The 16,208-nt window shown below is 43.3% G+C and overlaps 1 protein-coding gene across 1 annotated transcript; it reads left to right on the top strand.

The window, feature by feature from the left end:
• Nucleotides 1-8,978: 8,978 nt before the first annotated feature.
• Nucleotides 8,979-16,078, top strand: IPP (intracisternal A particle-promoted polypeptide). The gene is made up of 8 exons (XM_079314420.1): nucleotides 8,979-9,376; nucleotides 9,460-9,891; nucleotides 10,221-10,376; nucleotides 11,109-11,276; nucleotides 12,069-12,206; nucleotides 12,525-12,647; nucleotides 13,293-13,513; nucleotides 14,339-16,078. The coding sequence occupies exons 1-8, from the start codon at nucleotides 9,073-9,075 to the stop codon at nucleotides 14,561-14,563; spliced, it is 1,767 nt and encodes a 588-aa protein (XP_079170546.1). The 5' UTR covers nucleotides 8,979-9,072; the 3' UTR covers nucleotides 14,564-16,078.
• Nucleotides 16,079-16,208: the final 130 nt, after the last annotated feature.

The following is a 16,208-nucleotide window of genomic DNA, read 5'->3' as shown; positions in this document are numbered from 1 at the left end:
GCTTTTTGTTACAAAAGCTTCACATGAATATGTCAATCTTCTTAAGCCACTGTTTGCTCTATCTAGTTGCTTTATACACACAGTAATTTACACCCTAAACAACCTTTGTGATACTCAGAAATGCTACCAGTGGATATTTTACATTTACAGAAAGACTAGGACATCTCAGGTAAAGCAAAATGAAAAATAATATACATGGCTAAAAAACAGATCACAGCAATACACCGTGAAGATATTCAGGAAAAAGAAAGATTCAAGTTGCTGGTGGCTGCAGACATCCCCAGCCAATGCTGTCTGATTAGGTAGGTGCTTCTGTGCATCTCAGCCAAAAGCACGTCCTGCCTCTGGAGCCACACTGGCCCAAACCACTGAAATGCCTCCGTATTTAGTGACACTAGACTTGACTAAGATCTTTATCAAAATGTCACAATGGCAGTCAAATGCTTTGTGAAATAGGTTGGGAAATATGTTCCTACACCAGTTTGAGGAAACAGACTTAAAATCTTATCAATAAATTAAACTGGACTTATCAACAAGACAATGTTGATAAAAATTAAAATTATTGCCAGCTATTGACTTATTTACAACCTGGCTAAGAATCAACTTTTGTACTGTGCTACTTGGGCCTGGTGTCATGTTAACCAGCTAAGCTGGGTCATCCTGATTGCTCTGTTTATTTAATTTTCTTTCCTTAAACATTGGCAGAATACTGTGAGTCTTCTGAAATTTCACTGACATGCCAGGATTTCTTACAAATGAGACCTCTCATGACAGAGCTGTAAGAGTTCTTTAGTATATGTTATCTTAGCCTTCTGCTTTAAAATTGTGAATATTACTTATGACGATGAACCTCATCCTTAACTACTTGCAGACTGAAAAGAATTCCATCATATTCCTGTAATACAAATGCTTCATCCAGCACATATTTCAATATTAAGTATTGCTAACAAAACTTGCCCACTGTTCCTTGTGCCATTGCAAGGCCACAATTTCCTGTAGTACTCTAGAGCCCTCATTCTATTTTTATGGGTTCACAAATCTCCATGGATATTGATTGCCACAGAGTTTTCCTTTTTAAAAAATAATAAACATCAGTAATTATGACATTTTCAACTTCTGTTGCATTTTTCATGAGCAGATTTCACTCAAAACATTTTATAAATATTCATTAATCTTCAAAATATATCTGAGAGGAAAATAAGAAGAGAGAAGCAAACTGTATCAGTGGGAGAGAGTCAAAAAGAGACTTATCTGATCACTGCAAGTATTGCAGAACTAGGGCTAGTACAGACAAGTTCTGTTGCAGAGTCTTTTCACATTACAAATGGAGCTGCTCTTTGTAAGATAAGCCTCAGAAAAAGTTATTATGTTAAATTATTATGCAAAAATTTTAGAATCACAGAATTGTTCAGGTTTGAAAAGACCTTTAAGATCATTAAGTCTGATGTTCCAGGCTTTTATGAAATAACATAGTGAAAAAGCCTGAGCATCCAAAACCCAAAACAAATTATTAAACAATGCATTTCCATGGACCTTGAAGGATAATGAAATTATACAAAAAATAATCCTTGCACTCTCTAAGACAAATAATGTCAAACAGGCTGATTTGCCTTGCTGAGAGACAACCAGCCCAAAGAGAAGAAAAAGCTAGAGATTAGATATGGCTATTTAAGATTTTGATAATATTGATACAATATTCTGATAAGAAATTGGAGAAAACCTAAGTGCAAATGAAATCACTGCAATACTTGCTTAAAAATAAATTAAAATATTACTATGAGTATATTGTTGTTAAAATCAAACAGATCTTCTGTTAGTAAACCCCAAGAATCTGTTCTGATCCAGTCAACCTTTGTTTTCCTAAACAATGAAGTAGAGATTTTGCAAGCATTTTGAAGGACAAGATTAGAATAAAAATGAATTTTTATATCCAAAGAACTAGATCAAGCCTCCAAAGCTGAAATTCTAAAAAGAGAGATGAAAAATACTTGCACTGTGGAAAGGTAAATCATTGGAAAAAATTATCTAGGAAAATACACAGCAAAGCAACAGCAGAGCAGCCAAGGAGTTGGGATGTGTAGTAGCAACCTCTGCCATTTACAGCTGAAAGAAGAAGGTTTAATCTTTTAAGGCTTCAGTGTATGCAGAGCTCTGGAAGTCCTGAGTCACCAAGCAAGCAGATGCAGGACCTACAGACATCCTACCAACAGTTACTCAGAGTTGGTGACGTATCGCACATTCCACTGAGGCGCTGCTTCTGGAATGACCCCACTGCATCACACAGGCTGTGGAATGTGGTGGGTATCAGGCAGAGTTTAACTCTCTCCATCTTCCCAATGAAATCAGCTCATGAGCTCTGTCAACACCACTGCAATATGTTCTAGAACAAACATACTCTTGGTATGTATCTAATGTCTATATAATTTTAAAAGAATGAAATTAGCTGAATTTGTGCACATTTTCTGGTTATTTTCCTTCCTCTTTTTCTGTTCCAAAGATTTATTTCAAAAAACGCCACATGCTTCAGACAGCTCATGTCTGTCATATATTTGCTCTACTTTATTATCCATGGAAACACTGAGATTTAGACAAGAAGAGTTAAGTAAAGATTTCAAAAAGCATTAGGGTTTGGATTACAATTTGAAACATTGCCAAACTTTACTAACAGCAAGACTGAATTCCCCTGTGCCTGAAGACTGATAATTCTCAAGCACAACTCATTTTTCCTTTTGGCAAAAAAAACCAAAAACTGCACCTTTGATACAGTCACCTAAAAGAGCAGGTCTGTTTCAGTGTGAAGCTGCAGGTCAGCTCCAGACTACAGTGAAAAAAGACCCAAGCTATGAAATCAATGATCTGCTTCAAATAAGTGTGAGGACACAGTTAGGATCAGACCTCAACAATCTGGCAGCTTTTAACATCTCCAAGACAAAGTTGCAGTGATTCCCTACTGCTGAGATTTATCTTCACAGAGGAAAGTCTCTCTCCTTAAAGTATATCTCTCCTGCCTCTGTTTTGATCACCAACTGATATCCGAGTCCTAGTATTCTTTTGGCCTCCTTCCTTGGAAATGCAGTGAGGTCTCTGTGGAGTTTGCCTTGGTTCCCCTCTCAGACAGCTGTGACTAATTCAATGTTCAAGCTCTTGAGTTAATTCTCTTGTTAGATCACTTTCCTTCTTCATGGAATGATTATTCCCACGGGAGAAATGAGAAAGACTGAAACAATATTGTGCTAGTATCTGACACACTGCATCCAGGATGTTTATTTTAAATCAAATAGCCTGGAATTGATCCAGATCTATGGCTTAAACACAAGAATCTCCTAAGTGGTGGGGAACTGTAGCCATGCATGTTGCACAACATTCCCCGTTTCACTGGAATTCCTCCAAACTTCCTGCTAGGTGAGTGCACCTAGAACACAAACCTCTCCACACAAGTAGGTCAGGTGAGACAAAATTAGGGCATACTTTAGGACTGAAAAAAGTTTTTTTCTTGTTCTATTATTTTTTATCACACACCAATCCCTTTTCCACCCAATGCTATTGTAAAGGTGAAGCCTGGAGAACACAGTAGTGAAATATTGCCAGTGCTCCTGAAATCACAAGCCATTATCTGTGCATTACTCACTGGGAATGTCACATTCCCTCTGAAGGCTCCTGTGGCTCGGACATGTGCCCCACTTTTTCTGCCTGGCTTCCCAGAGCATGGCTGGTCACTGGAGGGGGCAACCTCCTTCAACTGAATGCCAGCACAGCTTGTGCTGCAGCACCTTTGGTAGGATGTGAATACTCAGCAGAGTTTCTCAACCTCCACTTCAAAAGTGCTAAACCTCTCTGGACTGACAATTCTGATACCAGACTGTTACCTTAATGCCACCTTTACCTCAAGCCACATTACATGAAAATAGTAAATACTTTATTACAATTTCAAATGGACAAAAAAGTCACAAAGGCTTCTAAAGAGGAGAGGAGAGGAGAGAGGAGAGGAGAGGAGAGGAGAGGAGAGGAGAGGAGAGGAGAGGAGAGGAGAGGAGAGGAGAGGAGAGGAGAGGAGAGGAGAGGAGAGGAGAGAGAGGAGAGGAGAGAGGGAGAGGAGAGGAGAGGAGAGGAGAGGAGGGAGGAGAGGAGAGGAGGAGAAGGAGAGGAGAGGAGAGGAGAGGAGAGGAGAGGAGAGGAGAGGAGAGGAGAGGAGAGGGAGAGGAGAAGGAGAGGAGAGGAGAGGAGAGGAGAGGAGAGGAGAGGAGAGGAGAGGAGAGGAGAGGAGAGGAGAGGAGAGGAGAGGAGAGGAGAGGAGAGGAGAGGAGAGGAGAGGAGGAGGAGAGGAGAGGAGAGGAGAGGAGAGGAAGAGGAGAGGAGAGGAGAGGAGAGGAGAGGAGGAGAGGAGAGGAGAGGAGAGGAGAGGAGGAGAGGAGAGGAGAGGAGAGAGGGAGGAGAGGAGAGGAGAGGAGAGGAGAGGAGAGGAGAGGAGAGGAGAGAGGAGAGGAGAGGAGAGGAGAGGAGAGGAGAGGAGAGGAGAGGAGAGGAGAGGAGAGGAGAGGAGAGGAGAGGAGAGGAGAGGAGAGGAGAGGAGAGGTTTACAGTTTCCCAAGCCATCATGGACAATGTCATCATCACCTTGCTGGTAGTGTGAAAACTCAAATGTTTTCACACCAGCCCTGTGTTGTGGGGCTGCCTGTGCAGAAAGACTGTCTTTGGGGATCTCTCTTGTTCTCTGTGTTTGGGTCAATTTCGGTTCAGACCTCTATCCTACACACACACACACATATTCTTCAAGATTCATTAACCCTCAAGATTCATTAATGAAATAGCTCTTAGGGCCAGGCCCAAACCTGTCGAGAGGGTGTTCTCATGCCTAGCTTGAGTCTGGAAAATGTGTTATCTCCCTGTGAAGCAAGGAGATAGGAAACATTCAGACCCTGAAGGGAAGCTTCTTTATCCACTGAAGCTTATGTATCACGTGAAAGCATAAGCTGACAACAGGTTTATGCAGGTATCTAATTAGAATATAGTGTCTGTAGCTCATTAGAGGCTTTTGGCTGGGTAGACAAACACAATAAGCAGTTGTGATTGTCACCATTGGGGTAATAATGGGGTAAACCAATGCTGTCTTTGAGAAACACCTTACAAATAGCCAGGGGAGCTTCTTCTCCAAGCTGAGAGTGTGAAGTTCAGCAGCCTGCCTGTCTTATTCCTTCAAGGGGCTGCAAAACAACATCCACCAAACTGTGCATTCATACACTGCTGACTTGCATCATTGCTTTGGGCATGCAATGGCATCCAGAGCAAATGTCTGGGGAAAAACCTAGACCTTAACAGAGACAAGGTGTCTTGGAAGTGTAAAAGATTTAACTTAGTACACTACAGATGCTTGTACTCCTCACGAACTCTTGATAATTCTGCACTTTTGAAATTATGGCTTTCCTGGGAGAAGTTTGAGTTCAAAGCCTTGTGGAATTTAGGAAAGTGGAGCAAAAACGGCTGTATCCTATATAGATTTTGTGACCTCCACACCAAAATACAAAATAAGCTCCTTTCCATTTTGGTTAGGCTTAGAACACCTCTCCTCTGATAGATGCAGTGCATTACAAGTAGCAGCTATAGTGGGTGAATAGTAACAAAAATGGCAAGTGCCTGTGCCATTGGAAGGTTATAGCAGATGCCTTAGCACAGAGGGCAAAGAACAGAGATGCAGTTTACAACAGGAAGTGAAGATTTCACACCCACATAACTGGGGGAGAAATTAGACCTGGCACATTCTGGTTGCAATGGAAAGTGGCTCCCAATCACAAAAGCTCCCATGGGATTTGATGTACCTACAAATAGTCAAGGCCTGAGTTTCATGTCTCCTCTGTAATAGGGAATTTTAGCAGCCAAGTATGGTAAGGAGTTTTAAGTCAAAATGGTCCCCAGAACTGCAGGTGTAATGGACAAGAAGCAGTCAGGCAAAACTGCACATTTAAATCAATAATTACTCTTTTTAAATTTTGGAGTAGTTGTTTGGTTGTTTTGGGTTTTTTAAGACTAAGTGCTCTCCGTCTATATCGAGTTCAGGTGAAACAAACAAACAAACCTAAATCATGCTGTAAGAAAGGAGAGGTTCGGCATGCGCACAGGGAACACCTTTCAGCCTCCCGACTTTGTTAATGTTCGAATACGTCACCCTGCAGTCCCGGTTTTCTTAATGCTCGATACATCTCCCTGTGGTAACAGCGGCACCTGCAGGATTCGGGAAAAGCAGCACAGACACCTCCCGCTGATCTGCAGATCATCCAGGCTTCTGCAAAGGTTTTCCTGAGAACTCTTCAGCCAGGGAAATCTGAGCAGCCATGGGCCTCCGTGGGACAGGGTTTTCTCAAGAGAAAGCCTGAATAGTTTTCTTTGAGAATCTTCTCACTGTTTTGGCAGGGTGGCAGCAGCACTTCTGTGCAGGTGTGGGCAGTGGGACATGATGAGCAGCACAGGGCATGCCTTTTTTTGTCACCTGTCCTATATGACAGCCAGCATTTAGTTGGCTTATTGACAAATATATTTTTTAAAGTCTATTGTATTAAAATTAAAGACAATTTAAATTGCTTCACTACTGTGACTGCCATTCTTGATGTTGGTTAATCAAAAGGCCTCCTCATTACACGGTACAATTTCACAGTGTCAAAGGAGCTTTCAGCCTTATTCCTGAAAGTCCACAGCATGTTTTTGGAGATTCACAGTACTATGTGGGAACATTAGCTTCATCTGAACAGCTCCTGTGTGACCACAGAAGACACCCACTGAGGTGGTGCTCTTTGCTGGGGGCAGAGCCACGAACACAGCACAGTACAGGCCTCTGGGGCAAAATGAGCTCCCTCAGCAACACTATTTTGTGTCTGTAAACTTGGCACTATGGTGTGAAATCCTAGTGCTGGCCAAGAGTCCAACAGCTGACATCAGGCAGCCAGTGAGCCACTGGCATTTAGGAGAATTCTAAGCCTTTTACTCACAGGCCGCTTCCGATGAATAAAATGTCAGCACGAGAGGGGTCTGGTTTCTTTTACTGATTCATCAAAGAAAGAAAAACCTCGATGCATTTATTAGCTGAGCTTAAAATTTATAGAGTTATATCAGCATGAATCCAACTGTGTGTGCTTGCAGAAACCTAGATCTATGATCTCTAGATCTTTTCTCTAGATCTATGTTTTCTATGGGTATTTTTTGAAGACCAACTTGAAATGTAATTAGAATAAATGTAATTAGAATGAAATGCTGATGAAGAGAGAAACTAACAGCCCCTCGAGGGTATTATGATTCAGATTCTTTCCAGAAGTACGTATAAAAGTTATTACAATGAAATGCAGAATCATGAGAAAAGCCTGAGGGGCCATGACCATTGTAACTGTAGGCAGACATGTTTTTCTTTCCCAGTCTCACAGTAAATAGATATGGAAACCTTCCAAGTGGCTCTCTGATTGCTTTATGCTCTGGATGGATGTTATGCTCCTGGAACAGTTGTGGAAAACTCCGGATGGATGTTTTTCTCTCAGAATTAGTGCCAGCTCTGCTGGACCCAGTGACTGACTGAATGCATTTAACTCAGTATGTGGTGCTCATTCCCCATCAGTGCTCAGGCATGCAGTGACTCAGGGAATTACACAGACTAAGATGGAAGCTCTCTCTGCCTCAGGATCAGTGCTGACCCCAGTGACCCACACGGTGCTGCTACAGGACACTGATGAAACATCTGTGCTGGAATGAAGAGGAAGGCCCACACATGGCATGACACTACGGACAAAGGGGGTGGTGCTGGGCTGCATCTGCCTGTCACGCTCCTGGAACAGTTGTGGAAAACTCAGGAGGGATGCTTTTCTCTCAGATCAGTGTCAGCTCTGCCAGACCCGGTGATCATGTGCATTTACCTCAGTATGTGATGTTATCCCCTGTCAACATTGGTCTGCTGCCACAGACCCAGGCAGTGTCCCTGCCTCCCATCTCTGCTGTTCCCTGGGCTGGTAGCAGCTGCAATTTCTCCCCAACATAGCCAGATTTCTCACAAGCACAGATTGAGGTGAACAGGGATCCAGTTTCCAAGAGCAAGATAGGACTGAGGGACAGAGGTTATGAAGGCAGTAACTAAATTAATAACCTATTGCAGTAACAATTTTAACCACAAACTCTTTGCAGAGCAGGGAGTGAGCCCAGAGTGGCCAGAGGCGCCTGTAGGGTCTCTTCACTTTAAAATGGACATTGAGGTGCTGGAAGATGCCCAAGGAAGGCAACAAGACCAGAAAACATGTCTTATGAGGAGTGGTTGAGGCAGCAGGGGGAGTCCCAAGGAGGCTCAGGGGGGACTTCACTGCTCTCTACAACTCCCTGAAAGGAGGTTATAGTGAGGTGGAGGTCAATCTCTTTTACCGTGCCTGCAGCGAGAGAATCAGCGGAAATGGCTTTAAGCTAAAACAGGTGAGATTTAGATCAGATGCTGGAAAAACAATTTCACTGTTCGGGTGGTCAAGCGGTGGAATCGGATGTGGAGCCACCATCCCTAGAGGTCTTTAAGAGGGATCTGGATCTGGCAATGGGTGATGTGGTTTAGCAGTTCAGGGGCAGTGCTCGGTCGACCGCTGGAATGAATAATCTTAAAGATCTCTTCCACCGTTGATGATTCCGTGATTCCTGTGGGGCCTCACGGGGCCAGGTGCCCAGACAGGGGAGTAGACAAAGCAGCGGCCAGAGGTACCAGAACCAGTGCCGCCTTGAGGGCAGGGCGCTCGGCACAGACACAGGCTGCTCGGCACACAGAGCCCCCGGCACGCACACAGGCTGCTCGGCACACAGGGCCCCCGGCACGCACACAGGCTGCTCGGCACACAGGGCCCCCGGCACGCACACAGGCTGCTCGGCACAGAGGGCGCTCGGTACACACGGAGCCCTCAGAAATCAAGAGCCCTCAGCGCGCCCCTGCGTCTCGGCGCCCACCCGGTCCAGGCAGAGCCGCCTCAGGGGCAGCGCGCCCCCCCCCGCGCACGCGCCCGGGCGGGCGGAGCGGGGGCGCGTGCGCGGCGCGAGGCCGGCGCCGGGGGTGCCGGTGCCACAGCAGCGATGGCGGCGAGTGCCGGGACGGGCAAGGGCGGCTCTGGCTCCAGCTCCAGCTCCAGTTCCGAGCGGCATGCCCGCCTCCTCCTGGCCCAGATCAACCGGCTGCGCGCCGGGCACAGCTTCTGCGACGTGCGGCTGGAGGTGGGCCCGGAGGCGTTCTCCGTGCACCGCCTGGTGCTGGCGGCCAGCAGCCCCTACTTCGCGGCGCTGTTCGCGGGCGGCATGAAGGAGTCCGGGCGGGACGTGGTGCGCATCGCGGGCGTGGAGGCGGACACCTTCCACACGCTGCTCGACTTCATCTACACAGGTGAGGGCTGGCGGGGGGCCGAGGGGCGGGCGCCCGGCGGCCGCAGGCTGGAGCGGGGCCCCGCTGTGGTTTGGTGCCCGCAGGGGTGGTGAGCATCGCGGAGCACAACGTCCAGGAGCTCATCGTCGCCGCGGACATGCTGCAGCTCACCGAGGTGGTGGAGCTCTGCTGCGAGTTCCTCAAGGGCCAGATCGACCCGCTGAACTGCATCGGCCTCTTCCAGTTCTCGGAGCAGATCGCCTGTCACGACTTGATGGAGTTCACCGAGAGCTACATCCACGCGCACTTCCTGGAGGTGCAGAGCGGGGAGGAGTTCCTGGCGCTCACCAAGGAGCAGCTGGTGAAGATCCTGCGGAGCGAGGACCTGAGCATCGAGGACGAGTACCAGGTTTTCACGGCAGCGATGCAATGGATTCTGAAGGATGTGGGGAAAAGAAAGAAATACGTCGTGGAAGTACTGGAGCCTGTTCGATTCCCTCTGCTACCAGCCCAAAGACTGTTGAAATACATAGAAAGTAAGTGAAAGAAGGAATATCAGGTGCATGTATATGAGCAAACGATGTGTTGTTCAGAGTTACTGGGTTTTGGTGGACTACTTTTTACATTAATAGCATGATGAGTGAAAATATTTATAGCCAAAAAACTCTACTTTTTAAAATATAAGCACAGCTTACTTTAAAAATGCCTTATAAAAGTAAGTAGCATTGATTTGTCTGCTGTTTTAGGACAAGTTAGTAGTTTTTCTGCAACTGAATTGCTTAGAGTTTGTTACTTTTTATTGTGTTTGTTACATTTTTTAAATTCTGCTAATTTTATTCTTATTCTGCTTATGTTACTCTTCAAGGTATTCCAGATTTCAGTCTTCGGGTGGCCCTGCAAACTCTGTTGAAAGAATATTGTGAAGTCTCTAAGTCTCCCAAAGAGAACAAGGTCAGCAGTTTTCTGCAGGCTTCTAAAGGTCGTCCCCGGAGGAAAGCCAGGAAGTACCTTTATGCAGTAGGTTAGAATGTGGCTGTTTAAACCTTATAAACAAATTAAGTAGTATCTCAGAATGCAGTACTGAAGGAGATACTCGAGGATTTTTTAACAATCCAGATATATAAAGACAGCAAAACGTTTCATCATGGCTGAGTTACCATGTTAGCTTCTTTGATTAGAATGGCACAGAAGTCCAGCATTCACGTTTCTTGTCATTGTGACATGGCATTCAGAGCCCAGATTTTCTGTTCAAAAATAATTTACCTTGGGTGAAAAGCTGCAAATCAGCAGAGGATTTATCCATGGTTCACTGCTGGAATGGTGTATGCAAATTCACATTTTGTTCTGATGGCTAAAGTTTTCTCTGTGCAGGATACTTTGGTTCATATGATGGTATACTAGAAATTTCAAGTTTTCAGCAAAGCTGCAGCTTTATATTGGAAGGGAACATGTTTGTTTCACCCTGTGGGCAGTACCACCCGCTTAGAGAGCAAAGGTTGTTGGCTGATACTTGTGTTTTACTGAAAACATGAATTCTGGTATTTGTAGTTTTGTAGCATCAGCTCAGCACAATTTCCATGACCCTCAAGGCAACCATTCTTCCTTGTATGCTGGAGAAACAAAGCTATTTGGAAAAATCCAATTCTTTCTAGAAGTGGCTAATGGCTGTTACTGTATTATTTTTAATAGTTTAGATATAGGAGCATGAGGATGAACAGGAAGCTCTTACTTGGCCTTTCCACTTCCTTGGCAGGTGGGTACACCCGACTGCAAGGAGGACGCTGGAGTGACAGCAGAGCCCTCAGCTGTGTGGAGAGATTTGACACCTTCAGCCACTACTGGACCACAGTGTCCTCTCTGCACCAGGCCCGGAGCGGGCTGGGGGTGGCTGTGGTGGGAGGAATGGTCTATGCCATTGGAGGTAACAGCTGAAATAAGCTACCTTTCTTTCTTACATGAATGCTAGAAAGCTCATGTATGGAGACTTTCAAAATTATTCTTCTTTTAAGTGGTTCTGAGAATAATACAATTTTTAGGTGTAATAACAAAGGAATTGGGGTTCCTTGATTCTCTACTGTCACTGCCCTGTGAATGCCTGTTAGGGATCCTGTGCTGGTCAGTTTTTACTAAACTGCTCTCCCCTCATGGTGTATACTCACAGGTTACCAAATAGAAAAGTACAGATATACTCAGAGATGTTGGCTATTCTGTGGGCTTTGTGTACCACCACTAGTGGAATTTCTTGTCTCACAGTCTAGCAGAAGCCTATAGCATAAAAGGCAGTTGCATAGGACAAACTACTTGTGCACTGCATGCCTGAAAGGCTTGTTATGTCTGTTTGCACAAGGATGTGATGAGTAGCTCTACCAGCCCATCATGAAAGAATGCATATGTAGACTGTTTTTGTCACCACAGAGCTCATTCTTTGGTCTTGAAAACCCAGTCAGTTGTGCTGGGGAGTAAAGCATGCAGCACTGTGGTTATGTACCTCTCTGATGTTTTCAGTAACATTTCAGGGAACTATTGATGAAAGTGGTTCCTAGTGATGATTCAGTTCTGGGTATAAATGAAACTTTTGCTATGTTGGCCATTTGGCCAAAAGATAAATCTTGTATTCAAATGTTGCCTGTTGTGGAATAAGTTGAAAAATGTTTCCATATCTACAGTGAAAAACATTGCATTTCCCCTGACTCTTCTTGCTTTTATTATGCAGGTGAGGACAACTCTATGATTTTTGATTGTACTGAATGTTATGATCCTGTTACTAAGCAATGGACAACTGTGGCTTCCATGAACCATCCCCGTTGTGCACTGGGAGTGTGCACATGCTATGGTGCTATCTATGCTTTGGGTAAGTTGTGGGGTTTTTCTAGGTGAAGTTAAAGATGTTAATTCTTAGAAGTTGTAAATTGATTTGATCTTAAATATTACATCTTGGTGATACAAATTTGCAAGCTTAAGTTTTGAAAAACAGCTGTGTCCATAAGTATTAACATATATAGTAAATCTCTGTGGATTAGTTATTGTTTAATTATAACTTATTTCCATTGTAAACTGTCTGCATGCTGATTTCAGAATTTGTCCTGGAACAGTCCGCTGTATTCTAAAAATGCAACTAATACACAACTTTGTGCCATTCAATACTTCCTGTGTTTGCTGTGATTTGCAGGAGGCTGGATTGGAGCAGAGATTGGCAACACAATTGAAAGATTTGATCCTGAAGAGAATAGCTGGGATGTGGTGGGAAGCATGGCTAAGCCCCGTTACTGCTTTGGGTGTTGTGAAATGCAAGGTGAATATTGTTACGTTTAGATCCCTAAATAGTTCCAACAGCCACTGGATTTTGAAGCTTTATGTCTCAGTCATGAATTCTTACCTTTGTCTTGTACTGAGTTATCAGTCACACTGAGGCGCTTGTGCCTCGCTTGTTTGTTGGGCTAACACTCTATTTTTAATTCTTCAGAATTCAAGGACTATAAAGTTCTCTCTTGTCTTCTGCCTTTTATCCTATGAAAAGTTTTCACATGGCTGCCAGTATGGTTATGCAGCTTGCCTTTTAGCAGTTGATAGTTCTTTCTGATACTGCTTTTATTTATTTTCCATATTTGGATTTGCATGTTTTTCTTTGTGACAATCTGAAGACTTGTCACAGTTAAGACAGATGTGTCTAAATACTTAATCAGTAAATGTGTTTACTAAGTATTTGATTCTGGCCATGTCAGCTGTTGCAACCTTCTGAATTCCTTCTCCTGCACTTAATCAATTTTTGCTTTCCTAAGAACTTCTAATGCTCAAGCCTCAAGCTACCCATGCAAAAGCTTTATGTAGCCAAGGAGGATTCTTCTGGCATTCTTCAACCATCTTAATGCCAGGCTGAAACTTGTGTTGTGACACAAATTGTATTCTGAAGCCTAAAAGAGAAGCTCTGTTTCTGCAGGTTTGATTTATGTCATTGGTGGTATCAGCAGTGAAGGAGTAGAGCTGCGTTCTGTTGAAGTCTACGACCCCATCTCCAAACGCTGGTCTGAGCTTGCTCCAATGGGCACCCGAAGAGCTTATCTTGGTGTAGCTGCTCTCAACGATTGTATCTATGCTGTGGGAGGCTGGAATGAATCCCAGGATGCACTTGCTAGTGTAGAAAGATACTCTTTTGAAGAGGTATGGCAGAGTCCCTTCTTTTCTAAAATGCATATTGCATCCTCTTTGTGTAAGATGTTACAGAGGTATCCTGCTTCCTTTCTTTAAGAAACAAAAGCTGGAAATTCCATTCCCTTTTCACTGTTGGCTGGGTATCTTGAGTGAAACAAAGCTTTGGTGATCTCAGGATCGGACCTAAGTAGTTGTCATGGTTTAACTATGCACAGATATACTGTGGTTTGGTAAATACTTCTTAGGGTTAATATGAGAGGATAGATTCCCCCTCTGCAATAGAATAATCTGAATAGAGAGACAAAACTCATTGTAAAGGTAAGAGTTACCCTTTATTGCAAAATTTGAGGATTTTCTTCTGCTTCAAAATGAGGTGGTGTTTCAGCATGACTAGAAGACAAAAAAATTCTCTAGACTGTTATTGCTCATGTTTTTACAATGCTCTTTAGAAGAGTAGCTACTCTTAAAAGCAGAACATAATCCCATGTGCCATCTGTTTTGCTTTTCAAATTGAATCTAGTTTTCCTGTTTCCCCCACCTCAAATTGTACCATGTCTATTTTAGAGACTGACTGCATCTTGCAGTGACTGAAGGTGTTGTATGCAGACAGTATGGGATCTGCTCTTTAGAGATTAACACAATTTGGACCCCTTGTGAGAGTGTTGTCATTCCTGTCTTGATAATCCTCTGGATACTGTACACATACCACATATAAACCAGTGAAGTGTATACATAGTTTTTTGTATATGTTTCAGTCTTTAAACTCTAAAAGTTACTGTATCAGAATCAGGGCATGCCCTAAAGCTATTTTTTGATCTTTCACCTTTTTGTTAGGAAAAGTGGGTTGAAGTTGCATCAATGAAGATCCCAAGAGCTGGTGTCTGTGTTGTGGCTGTGAATGGACTCCTCTATGCCTCAGGAGGCCGAGCTCCCAGTCCTGATTTTGCTGCTCCAGTAACCTCTGACTCTGTTGAAGTTTATAACCCTCACATGGACAGCTGGACTGAAATTGCCAACATGATCACCAGCCGCTGCGAAGGAGGCGTAGCTGTGCTGTAAAACACAAAGAAAAACAGCTCATTCAAGGAATGAGTAAATTATGTTTCCTCAGATTTCCTGTCTCATTGGCCAGAAACCTCTTTTAACACAGGAGCTTCAGTGGAATTAGATCAGAGGGATTTTCCTGAGCAAAAGGAAAAGCCCTTCAAATTAAATTGGCTTATCCAGTGTCTGTCTCAGGAAGTATTCTGTTAAGAGTAGGAATGCCTCTTATAACTGGATTAAGCTCACTGAAATAAATGGTGAATTTGCCCTGTAAAAATCTGAAGAAATAATTCTAATGCATTAGAGACATTAATCAGGCTGTTAGTGAGCTGGTACTTCAGTCAGACTTGCAGTCTGGAAGTGGGTTACTGTCAACAGCAAGGAGTTACCTCTGGGTAAGATCAGATGGGCGATTTGGATGGCATTAGTTCTTTTTCTGGCAGAAAACAAGGAGGAGAAGATAACAGACAGGAAAGACTTGGTGCCTCTGCTTAGGACCTTGATGTATTTAAGCCTCTTTTCTGTTGCTGGACATAGTGGGCATTAAATATTAATTGGATCTTTACTTTCTGGCCATTCCACAAATTTGAATGGTGAGTGGATGAGAATTTCCTATTCTGGAAGGCTGTCCTCACAGTTCTAATAATGCTGTTCCCCTTCAGCACTGGCTTTTCTTCTCAGTGGTGTCAGTGATGCCAGTAGAGCTCCTTTTTGTGTAAGTTCTGGTGAATTTTAAATGCAAATTCTTTAGATTGGCTGTTCTGTTTAGGATTGCTCTTAGCATAAAAACACAGGGAAAGGCTTTTGCCCCCATTTTTTTTTTTTCCCCCCCAGAGTCAAATGTTTTTACCCTGTGTGATACATGCTGGCACTTGGCACTGAATACTTGCTGTTGTACAAGGCACATTCCTTCACCTTCACTACATCTCATATCCTGCCTCTTCCAAATTTGAGCCAATGGAGCCTTTTGTGATAGAATTAGCTGTATTTAGCATTAAAGTGATGATATCAGTGTGCCCTTAAAGAGTTTGTATTTCATTTTGATACACTTAGTGAAACAATACTACAGAGTTTGGAGTTATTTCTAGATTCATTTAATTAACTATTTGAAGTTGCTTTTTGCTATGTGGCTATATTTTCTGCACAGCTGTGGATAATTTGGATGGAGTCTGAAGTGAGGCTGCTTGAATTTTGATAGACAGTGTTATTCTGGAACACAAAACCACAACTGGAATGTCACAAAACAGGAAGCCTGGTGCTGTGTAGACAAATATCCCCTGTGTGAAATGAACAAATTAATACATGAATAAATCCTCCAAGGTGAGTACCTTAATAATTTAGGTTCTAAACTAACATAGGATTGGGCTAAAACTCACTAGATGATGGAGAGTTTCTCTGATTGTCCCATAATCTTGTGTGTGCTTTTACTTCAAAGAATTTCTTATGTGTCTGAATTAATGGTTTGATTTTTTTTTCAAGTATAAGCTTGTTTAAACTGTTTTTCATAATAAAATGCATTTTCAGAACTGACTGGAATGCTCTTGAATAGGTTGTTTTCATAACTTACTAAGCTATATTACTGCTATTTTCATATAATAGGCCATTTTTTTTCTTTTTATTGGAAATAATATTTCCCAGTAGAACACTAGGGAAAGATTGG

The sequence above is a fragment of the Erithacus rubecula genome (genome assembly GCF_903797595.1).
Source record: "Erithacus rubecula genome assembly, chromosome: 10".
Classification (NCBI taxonomy): domain Eukaryota; kingdom Metazoa; phylum Chordata; class Aves; order Passeriformes; family Muscicapidae; genus Erithacus; species Erithacus rubecula.
The sequence above is the reverse complement of the archived record's forward strand: the minus strand, read 5'-3'. Positions and strand labels throughout refer to the sequence as shown.